At 36.9% G+C, this 12473-nt stretch overlaps 1 protein-coding gene across 1 annotated transcript; it reads left to right on the top strand.

Moving 5' to 3' along the window:
* The first annotated feature begins 6295 nt into the window (after positions 1-6295).
* On the top strand, positions 6296-11178 carry swi5 (SWI5 homologous recombination repair protein). Its single transcript, XM_079256119.1, has 5 exons — positions 6296-6434; positions 6949-6997; positions 7097-7200; positions 7343-7437; positions 10853-11178. Exons 1-5 carry the CDS (start codon positions 6337-6339, stop codon positions 10915-10917), a joined length of 411 nt encoding a protein of 136 aa, XP_079112245.1. The 5' UTR covers positions 6296-6336; the 3' UTR covers positions 10918-11178.
* The last annotated feature ends 1295 nt before the right edge of the window (positions 11179-12473 follow it).

Consider the following 12473-nt stretch of genomic DNA (forward strand, 5'->3'; position numbering starts at 1 on the left):
TTATGCACTGAAGAAGACAATGAGCCATCATTTTTTTTCATCATATCATCTTAAAGGCAGAATTTTTTTTTGCCCAGAAGCAACTGAAAGTACCTTTCTCCAAAAGCTCTCAGGTGTAAATATCTGAAAATGAAATTTATAGTTTCATTTAGTGTAGAAAAACAAACATTTTGTGAAATAAGAAACATACCTTGAAAAAGCAGAGAAGCTTGACAAGCCTCTGACTGCAGTAACAACAAAAGTCTCCTCACAGATCCAGCCGACCCTGAGGCAAAGTGGTAAGAGTCATGGTAAGAAGCAACAATGGGCTACTTTAGTGTGATGATAAGCTAAACTGACAGAGGTTAGGACATGATAGCCACAATGAAACGCAGGAAGGTTAAAGGATGAAAACAGGAAGTTTTCTGGCAAATAAGTGAGTGACTCAGAGAGGTGAACAGATAAATTGTGCAATATAAAACAACTGAATACGATTTCAGAGAGAAAATGGAGGTGTTTATTAGAATGATGAGTCAGAGCTAATGAATGGGGAAAAGAACATAGTGCAGAACACACAATCAGATGGAGGCACAGAGAAGCTGATATCCGATCTATGCCTTGCCTGGTTTAGACATAAATATCCAGTTCATGATGACATTGATACAACAGTACTGCTTCAAACATGACAAACCTTTCAGGTTGGGATAGATTCTCTTTGATGTGAATTTTTTTTAAACTCCATTTATCTCTAAATAAATTGCCAGACCTCTAACAAGGAATTTGTGTCATTCTTAGTACTCCTCCTAAAGATAAACTGGCTGGAAAATGCATTTATTTATTCTCTTTACAATCACCATAACTTACTTGCTGTGCACTCCTTCAAGTAAAAGTGGTAATGGGTTTTGGAATACCTTGATAATAACATGTTTTTAAATCTAGAAGAACCAAATTATGCATCGTTTTTTTATTTTCTTATTTCATTTATTTTCCATCGGTAACCAGTTACTCATCAGAATGGCTAAATATAAACTCTGATTTGTTCCTTACTCGAGCCAAATGCTAAAACTGTATGTTTTCCACAGAAGCTCAAATTCATAATGGAATAGCACTGCTGCCTGCAATGATGCACTGCAGAAATATAGATCTTTTTCTGCAGATTTTTGGTGAGAAGTAAAAGTTTCTGCACGCTCTTTGCTATTCATTTGCTTACATGCAGTATATGGACAGTGTTAGTCAGAATAAGGGGTTGTGCAAGCCAAGTGAATTATTTAGAGGCATAATGGCCTCCAGGGTAAGCTGGGCTTAAAACACAGCCCTTAGATGTGTATCGATGTGTTATGACATACTGGTCAGCGTCATCCTCACCTCCACCTAACCCAGCAGAAGCATGCCTGCTCTCCTTTCTGCTTGTCAATGTTTTCTGTACTCCTTAGGTGTCTCCTCAAGTTTATCTGCATCTTCTTCGGCTATTTTATGGTCCCCAGTCACAGTTCACCATCCTGGGAATTTAGATGCTGTACAAAGAAGGAGCTGAGATTCCATGAATTATGAACATGACAAAGTAGAAGCTATCCAAATAGTGAAATATATCAAAGATTATGACACTTTTGGCTTCTTTCCTGTTCATTTTTGGCTGATGCTCACTATGGCCTATTCCACCACTTACCTCCTGTGTTATCTTATTAAATTATTTTTCACTCATAAAGACGTTAATAAAGAAAACAGAAAACTCAACATATCTGAATGTATATTGTGTATCTATTATTATGTATATATATTAATATGTCATGTAAAACTAGTATGCAATGGACTAGCAAACTGTCCAGGGATAGGCTACAGTTAACCCCGAATTGGAATAAGTGGCAACGCAATGGATGGATGGATGGATGCATAGATGGATGGATGGATGGATGGATGGATGCATAGATGGATGGATGGATGGACGGATGCATAGATGGACAGATGCATAGATGGATGGATGGATCCATAGATGGATGGATGCATGAATGGATGGATGGATGGATGGATGCATAGATGGATGAATGCATGGATGCATGGATGAACGAATGAAAAAAATAAAACATCAGCTGTCTGAGTGTCCACTTGAGACTGGGTTAAAATGCAATCATTCATGTTCAGTTCTTAACTGAATATCACCATCTTTACAGGCGAATACAGAAAAACTGAAGGGCTTAAGGGGTCTTTTTGAATACAAGGCGAGTACTTCATGAACATTAACAGTGATGTTGGAGTTTTTTATCCATTTTTTATATATAATTTCTGGCAGCAGTGGCTTGGGAGGTAAAGCAGGTCGTCTGGAAGGTCAACGTTTTGAACCCTGCTTCAAACTGTTGTTGTGTGTCACAAAGGGGTGGTGGAGGTGGACCCAAACGCAGCATCTGAAGGCAGGAAAGCTGAATGTAGATGTTTATTGCCACAGCAAAAGACTTGACACAGGAAGACAGGAAGCTAAAAAAAATGAACCAGCAATGAGGAACAGAAACCAAGGGGTATAAATCCACAGGAACAAAACGAGCCACAGGTAAAGTGAATGAACTGAACAAGACCAGGTGAACTAATGAACAAGAAACCAGACATAAGAGAACTGAACAAGGAAAATTATAAACTAAAATGGGAAACCAGAACTAAGATACAAAACAATAGACCGAAACTAAGATTACGACACAAAATCATGACAGTTGTGTTCCTGAGCAAGACACTTCACCCTCATTCCCTCCAGCTAGTGTAGGCATTGTTGGTGTATGATTGTGAATGTTTTGGTGGTCTGAGAGGCCTCTGGTGGAATTGGAGACCCCTCACGTGAAGATAAAAAATAAAGAATGTCGGTCATGCTTGTTGTTGCTTTAATCTGCTACATTGTTATCCATATAGCTCACTTTCTCTATTGGCTATAAACTGTTCCGCATCACAATCCACAAAGTCACAACTTATAGCAACGACTGTAGAGTCATGGTGTGGACAGCTGATTATAAGGACAAATTCACTCTTAACATACCTCAGACCATAGAATAGTTTTATAGGATAGTCTAATAAGACTTCAGATGATCAGGTATTTACTGTCCTTGGTTGGGAAGATGGACAGTCATTACAAAAGTCATTCAAAAAAGTCTAATAATTCAGCTTTAGGAAGCCATAAACCAATGAGTGAATTCACAGTAGTTGCTTTCATCTTTTATGAGCAACTTTGTACAGTCCAAGTAGGAACGCTTTCCAAAGGGCATGAAGTGCAATACTTTTTTTTGGTCATATTTGTGTTTTGCCAGTGGCTTCATCACTAAAGGGAAATTAAGAATACAACCCACAGAAGGTGCTCAACCAGGGTGGCACATCAACGCTCACTGTGTCAAGAAGGCTTGCTTTGTCTGCCGGTGTATTGTTGGGATCATAAAGGATATAACAGGAGACAGGCCAGTATACCAAGAGATGTGAAAGGAGACAACAACCCATTTGCGAAACCACTATCTGCTAATTTATACAAGGAGGAACAGGAGGAGCATTGCCATAGTCCTATTAAAATGAGCTCCAGTAGGCCACTAATGTGCATGTTTCTGCTCAAAATGTCAGAAACAGAACCCATGAGGGTGTTGTGGGCCCATCATCCCTAAGTGTACCCTGTGATTACATCCCAACTTCATGAAGCCTGATTTGTATTTAGCAGAGAAAACCAGGATTAGGAGATTCGCTATGGAGATTCATGGATGAGAGCATATTCACAATTGAGCACATGTGACAGATGACAAAGGATGGAGATGCTGTCAAGAACATACTGCTACTTGCAACATCCTTCAGCATGACCAGCTTGGGAATGGTTCAGTGATTTGTCTGGAGAAACATATCTAGGGGCTGCAAAGACCTCCATGCACTATCTAGAGGTACCCTGTCTACCATTAGTTACTGGAATGAGATCATCCGACCTACCGTGAGACCATGTGGTGCTGCAATAGGATCTGGGTTCCTTTGTATGTAAGACAATGTTCAGTCCTGTGGCTGGAGTATGTCAGATGTTCCTGCATGGTGAATGCATCAATGCTATGGATTGACCTGCCCTTTCACTAAACCTTAATCCAACTGAAGACATCTGGGATGTTACGTCTTGTTCTATCCACCGCTGCCTTGTCACACCAAACTGACCAGGAGGTTGACCGATGCCTTGATCCAGGTCTGGGAGGATAAAATAAATCAGAAATTATGTAATTTCATCAGTTCATACAACTATGGCCACACACAATTTGAACTGTCTTGAGTCATTTCTAAATACGTTGGGTCGACCTGTGATCTGGTCTTTCCACTTTTGGGTATGATACTGAATCCAGACTTGTGTCTCTTGCACCTTTATTTTAATTGCTGAATCCTTCTTGCTTGTCACCCATGGAGTCTTTCATGGTTGAGTGAGCAACAGATGGTAGAGAGTGATACCAGCATTTCAGATGGCTCTGTGTCCGACTGTGTCTCCTTGGGTGTCTTTGGTCGTGTGTTTTTTCCTCATTTTGCATCATCTACATTTATTTTTCTCATTGGGTTTACTTTTGGTATGTTATGATACTATGACAGGTTTAATGTTTGTTTTTCTATTTGTATATATTTTTAGAGAATTTTAGTTTATTTCTTCTCTGTTCAGTATTGTACAGCCAAAGTATGTTTCCAGCGGTCATTAAAAACAACTAATTTAAGGTTAAAGCTGGAATTATAGGAATAGAATGACAGTTTTTAATGCTAAAGAAAATGCTACATTGCAGCAAATATTCTATTAAATTTAAATGGTAATTCTCCAACTTTAAAACTAAAAGTTCAAAATGGCTGCCATTCAATATGTAGCGCTATCACTGCAAACACAGATGCTTTCTACTGCTGTCAGGGATGGGGCGAAAGAAACCACCTCCATAAATCTCCCTTTCTCCCACACACATGATTGTGTGCAGGAACCATTACCGCCCAGTGTCTGTAACGCTGCAGCTTCTGAAAAGAGGAAGGTCCATGCCCTTGTCTGAATTTTTCATTCCCCACACTCTCTGTTTCTGTATAAACTAATAAATAAGCAATGAATCCAGAAGACATAACACAGAAAGGACTATATTTTTTATTCTCCATGCCACAACATCAGCTCCCACTGATTCACGTGTTGTCTGCCCTTCAATTACTGCATCATCGTTTTTTGTGCCTATGTGAAGTCAGGCTCACATTTAACTCTTAAAACTCTATGTTTTAAGAGTTAATTGTTTTCAGTGTTGCTCGTCTTTTTGTGCTCAGTCAAACTAAACTGTAGTTACTTTTGACCTTAATATAGAGTGAAAAGGTATTTGTCTGTTCTCTTGGACTAAACCTTTTTGCTTTGTTAAATACACTACAGAATTAGCTCTGGAGTCAGTCTAAGAGCTCGGAAGGTTACTTGTCGAGAGAACACTCAGCTAGCTAATGAATATTTGCCCCAGAATTGCTCTGATTACGCAATACCCTTCTCAATCAAGAGGTGTGTGGGTTGTTTCAGAGAAGTGTAATGTAATGTAATGTGAGGAGGCGTTGGATGAAAGAGTTGTGTGACAGCTCTTTGTTGCCATCTAGTGGACAATGTAAATGTTTGGGGGGGTTTTGTTTTTGGTTTTTTTTTTTTGGTTTTTTTTTTTTACAGTTTTATTCAAACCAAACTGAGATCACTCGAGTAATTTTTTTTTTTTAATATATATATATGTATAGTCTATATTTAAACGACTGAAACGTACAAATACATTACATTGTGTACAATAATGCACTGATAGATATTACTTAATAAAAAACACTGAACATGCAGATGTTATGTGATCAGTGTGTTTGTGACAGCATAAAACTGATAAAATAGTGTTTTACACTCCATATAAATATATACGAAAATATATACATCTGAACTTTTAAAGAAACACATTTGACAAAAAATACTTGCCATCTTGCAAAGACAAAGTCATTCTAATTTATTTTTTATTTCTGTCAAGTCTTATTAATGTTATAGTTAGTCCTCAAATGCCAGTAAATTCAGTTTCCCGGTGTTTATGTTGGATATTTAACGTTGGGGGGGAAATGGGGGAAAAAAAATCAACATTGTACACGCTATAACATGTCAGAGTAGAGTAGCGTAGCAATAAAAACAGAAATCGCGTTCAAAAACCACGAGAAACCACGAGTTTCACGGAGTCTGTTGCCGTGGTTACGGATTTCTCTAAACCCCGCCTCTTGGTTTCGACATCCAATCATTTTTCGCCGTGAGACTGTCTACAGTCAGCCGCGAACAGCGAATGCGTTTTCTTTAGCTTCGGTATACCAAAAATTAAAGGCTAATATAAACATTTCTTCTACATCTAAGGCAAAATGAGCACTGACCAGCCTATTGAAACACACGGCAGTGAAAACAATTGTCAAGTTTCAACGCTAGAGGGAAATGACTTCAGTAAAGGAGCACTTAAGAGGTAACTTTGTGGTTAGCTTAGCCTTAAATGTAGCTAAAGGCTAACCTAATGCTACCGATCTCCATAGACATCATATATGTATATATGTCTATGCAGATCACCCCTAAGACTGGGTATCACTTGCTGTGAATTGTTATGCACCCTCAGGGTTAAATACTATGCACTTAAATGTGCAAGTCACCCTGACACTACTGTTATCACGTAGTGCTACGACCATCGACTGTATAAAAAGGTACATGGTCTATGTCTACGACATGAGACTGTTTTAACAGATCTTAGCCTTGTAATGACAGACCTCGTATGACTGTCTAAAAAACAACCCCAAATGCAATGAATGGACGCACCGATCAACAAGGGTGGATATGGTTGCTGCTTTTAAGTTAATACTACTTCTGGAAGGCGTTATTTCTCTCTCTCTTTTTTTTTTAAAGGCTAATTCATAAAGTATTTTCTCAGCTATTTCTCATGACAGATGTTAATTTATTTACTGATTATATCCTCTTCTTAACTCTAGAACTCCATTCTCAAAATTTAAGAAAGTACACTCTCATTTCAAGTCACCTGTGAGTCGCTCTCCTTGTAACACAACGCAAAAACATCTTACATGTCATTGTTTGTTGTATGCATTCCATTTCCATGTGTCCTTTGTATCGTATTTATAGGTCCAAGTAGCCGAGAGTGTCAGAGTAAGCCCTGCAGATGAAGCAGCTGAGTTAGAGAAAAAAAGAGACCAGCTGGATTTAGAGATAACACAGCTGGAAGCTGAGTGAGTACAGCTTTTTAGATTTATTCTGAATTAATTTACAGGATCAGTACTAATTCTGTGTAGCATTAAGGAACAAGGAGTAATGATCCTTATAAACAACATTAACACTGACACCTGCTTTTCTGTTGTGTCTGTTTTTCAGGGGATACAAAGTAGATGAGCTGGAACATCATATTGATATGTTGCATGAATACAATGATATAAAAGACATTGGACAATCACTGCTGGGCCGCATTGGTGAGACATTTACTGATGCTTCAGTTCACCTGTTCTTTTGGCTTAGACATTCTAGCGCTACGTACTTTTTTCCATTTTTGTATTAGAAGCTTTCAGATAGATAGGTACTAAATTCAGATAAATAGTAAATACTTTGTTTGAATAATATTAATTTTAAAAAATCAGTTACATAACGAGCCATTCGTTTTTTTGCATAGTTAGATGCAGGGCTTTGTACCACCACTTATGTCCTATTCTATATTCACCATTCCTTTATCGCATTTATGTTATTTTGAACATATAGGTGCCTTGTCACGGGTATGAACATAATCTACCTAAAGAAACTTTTATCTTTATTATTTAAGAAGTTTCTGACATTTGGAATTTCCCTATCAGGTATTCGGAGACAAAGTGCTATTTTAAAAATCTGAATTGGAAATTATCTTAGCAAGAGAAACTAAGTTTGGACAAAGGCAACACAGGCAGATGTGTACATATGCTAAGATTTTACAGAATATTGATAAGTCATGTGAGAGTAGGGTCATTGTTGTGAACAGAACAAGGAAAAAAATATATTGTGTTTCATGAAACAGTATTAGATTAAGTTTATTTATTTAATGATTTATTTATTTGTTTTTTAAATTCAAGTTATTTTTCTAACCCAGCCCCAGTCACACGGACACTGAATTTTCAAATTTATCTTCCAAGTGGACAATGGTGAGAAAAATTTCTGAAGCAAGATATATAGATCTTAGTTAAATTAAAATAATACATATGAATATAAATAATAAAATATGTCAATTATTCACTACATGTGTATAATATTTAAGTTGTCAGTTTATTGTAAAAGGGAATTTGAGGATCAGCAGAGGCATTCTGTCCATACACTGCAAGTTGTGACCCATTGTCAAAACAAATTACCTCATTTTGAGCTTCGTTTGATTGTGTTATCCTGCTAAGTATCAACTTCAAGGAATGACAAGCTAGATGGCAACTGATCCTATCTGCCAGCTCAGTGTGACTCATGTTAACACATCTTTGCTGAAAGTGACCTGTGTTGCTCATTTCTTATCAAGCCAGTGTTGACACTGACTTCACAATATAAACCACACAAAACAATGCCCGTGTAGTGTGATATGTACCAATGCATTTCAGCCAGATAGGTGGAGTTTTTCCCTTGAACACTTTCCAAATTAATCTGTTTGATTAAGATGGCAAACATTGTTAAAGCTAAACAGCAGGTTTACTGCATCAAATACAATGTTGTAACATTCTAATACTCTATAGTATTTGTGAGGTGTGTACCAAGTAGCAGTGAGAATAATGCATGGTGGAGTCCTAATGAATGCATGAGAGTGCACTGATTTACAACTTAGAGGAGACCATGCAAGTAAAAATTAGATGAGTATAAACTAAAGATTACTAGAGTTTCAAGTTGTTCTAAAACTAACCATTAGAGGGCAACAGAAGGACATCATAGGTTTTTCTGACTGAAACTAAAACAGCAGTCAGTATATGATAGGACAACATGAAATAGTTTTTTTTTATTATTGTTTTGGTCTTCCTTTAAAATATTTTAACCCATTAGATTAACACTGAATATTATAACTATTAAATCAACTCTGTAGTGGAGCTTTGTACTTAGGTTCCTAGCCCTTCCTCATCAAATAAATCTTCTGCTGAAAGCTGTTTAATTTTCTCAGTCCACTCATAGATTGGTTAATATTTAAGCACCAGCAGAGGCTTTTTGTACCTATTTTAATCAGCTTACTCAAATACTTGATTGTGATGGTGCTAGTACAACATTTATCGTCAGTCATACATTGCTCAGAATTTCAAGTTCCATGTTGGCATGGCAACATTTCTCTACAAGTTTTTACTGTGACTTACTTCCTTATTCTATTTATACTGTATTTCTTTAAACCTCATTCAAGTTGAGGGCGGTTAAGAATGTTGTGGTGAATCATGACCAAGTCACAAATAGTCTGTGTGACTTGTGACTTTTTACCTACTTTTGAAAGAATATATTTGTAAGTTTGCACATGTTTGTGTGTAGTGTCAAGTAAAATCTGTGTCTATTTTATATTTATTAACTTACTCAGTAGAGCAAATAGCTGGACTTTTTTTTTTTTTTTGCTATTTCAGTAATTCTCAGTAACCTGTGGTTTTTTTTTTTTGGTTTTTTTTTTTTTTTTTAAAAGACAAATATCATGTTCAATCTTTGTTGTGAGGTAAAAGCTTTCTATCTCAGGACAGAGAGTGGGGAGATGATAATGACTTGAGTGAACAGAGGTGGCATTTCCCCTCTGACACAATGACAGCCTTTCACTCACATGCTGACACACAATTACTATCTGTGTGTGTGTGTGTGTGTGTGTGTGTGTGTGTGTGTGTGTGTGTGTGTGTGTGTGTGTGTGTGTGTGTGTGTGTGCTCATAGATACATGCATACATTCATTGTGCACATACAGTCAAATACAAGCATGGTTTATCATCCTCTCTTTCTTCTTCTTGTGCTCTCTCTGACACACTGTCTCAAACAAACACACTTTCACAAAGAGTCTGCACTTAAACACTGAGTTGCTGTTATACTGTATGTTGTTATTCTGAGAAGGAGGAGATGGGTGGGCAGGGTGTGGAGTGAGAGATGCCCTACTCTAAGGACAGCTGTCCCTTTGTGTCTGACCATGTCTGTAAGGATGAACTCCATTGTTATTTGAAAATATCCTTGTTTTCTTATCTTTTCTCTTGTAAATCGGTAAATTCACTGCCACATCACAGAAGTCGAAGTTTTGGATATTTTATTGTAATTAATCATGCAACAAGGGAAGGGTATTCTGGAGGTATATGCTAAACCTTCACTCATACTCTGTTTGGTATAAGACTCTTAAATAGTTTTTACATTAAAAAGAAATACATAAAAGTACCTTAAACTGATCAATTAGTTTATTGCAAAGGTCAGTTGATTTTATGTCATCCAGGCTATAAAATGCTGAGAAATGGTTTTAGCTGTCCAGATATTTTTTTAAACATTTAAAAACATTTTTGTTTATATGAATGCAAGGGTATGATATTTTGCAAACTTAATTTGTTACAAAGTGCATAATTCAAATACAACAGTTAAATAAACTCTTTTATAAAAGCATATTTTAGAATATATTAGAACTGTGCAAATAATGACGTGCATAGTGTGGTCCATTTAACTGTGCTTAAACAGTTCACATATATTTAACAATTTTATATTGCAAAATGGAAATAAAATAACCTAAGTGCAAGATTAGATTTCTGTCTTTTTTGTTTGTAAGAGCAAGTTGTATATTTAAGTTTTGGGGTTTCATTTTTTCTTCTGTACTGTAATCTTGGTCTGTTCAGTGTTTGCAGAGTGTTTGAAAAGTAGACCAGAGGGAGTTGACCCTGTTATCTGTCTATGTCTTGCAGCTGGGCTGAGGGGGACCACCACACGAGATCTCTACTCACATTTTGGTCTTGAACTGGATGACTGAAGAAAAAAAATGGAACTGCAATGTGACCGGAAGAACTTTGTGTCTTTTTTTTTTTTTTTTTTTTTTTTTTTAAAAGAGTATCCATTTTCTTTTTAGTATCAATTCTTTGAAGTTTGCCGGAAAATATTACATTAATGGCAGTGATAACAAGGAGAATGGATTAAGTTCAACTTGCATGAAGCCTTTTAGAAATGTTTAACGAATGAACTAAAAACAATTAACAGCATGTTAACAATTTTTTACAACTCCCTCACATCTATGTTGAGCAAGAATATACATGCATTGCACTTAACTTCAAAACTATGTTTTGTTTTGTTTTGTTTTTTTTGGAATATGTAAATAGTTAGAAATGTGTGCAGTGGTTACATAGATGCAGCCATTTGTTGTACATTAGTTCACTTCATTGTCAAAGTATGAAATAAAACTTACTACCTCAGAGTTTAATTATGTGTTGGCTGTAACAAGTAATGAAAAAGGCACATCGTATCTGTGGTTGAACTATTTCAAGAGACTTTATCACTGCGCGAAAACCCCCAGAATCCAGAGATATTTTGCCTGGATACTCTCAGATATGGCTCAAGCATGGTGATATCTGTCCTGGATACTCTCCGACCATGACAGTTTCAGATGTCATGTCAGGAGCATATCAACTCCCGGTATGGGACCACTTTGATACTAGCAGAATCTGTAGTTCAAGACCCATATTCAGAGAGTATCCCTACACTAGAGATATCCGGACAGGATATTTCAAGACTCTAATAAAGTAAAATCTAGTGATTTCTGATGTTGATGTAGCCATCATATCTGGGCTCAGGATTCTGTATACGGTATGTAGCCTGTGGCCATATTTGCATTCCGAACACAAGCGATGTCTGTTGTCTGGATATCTCCAGATTCTAATAAAGTAAAATCTGATGATATCTGATGTGGATATATCCATCATATCTGGAGTCAGGATTCTGTATATGTAGCCTGTATCCATATTTGCAGTCCGAACACAAGTAATATCCAAAGTCTGGATATCTCCAGGTTCCACTCAAGTCAATTCTGGTGATTTCTGATGCCAGGATACCAGTCACGTAAGAGGTCAGAATTCTGACATATATTCCAAATCAACAATATTCAGGTAAAAATGACAGCAAACCATTTTACTCCAAACATTTTAATTTAAAAAAATGAATTCACAATAAATATTTCAAAATAAACACTATACTTCACCACCAAACAATATCAACAGAAGAATACAAAATACAGCAGAGAAAGGAAGTCTCCTAAGAGTTCTTATTACTTTCTTCTCCACAGCATATCCATAGCAGCTTTTTGCAGGACATGGACTGCAGTTTGTGAAGCCAGCACAATATCTTGCAAGTGTTGACCTCAGTGCGATTCCCTTCCTCTTCTCATACAAGGCCTTTAGGCATCTGCTGATGACCGCAGTGAGCTAGATAGAGTCCCACTTTGGTGAGGGTTAATTATAACATGGTGTTTCCTCCTTGCTTTCCTGAAGTTTGATTTAGCTCCTTTTAAATATGTGAGGTCATCTTCATCCGGATGTC

Source organism: Telmatherina bonti (genome assembly GCF_933228915.1).
Source record: "Telmatherina bonti genome assembly, chromosome: 17".
NCBI lineage: Eukaryota > Metazoa > Chordata > Actinopteri > Atheriniformes > Telmatherinidae > Telmatherina > Telmatherina bonti.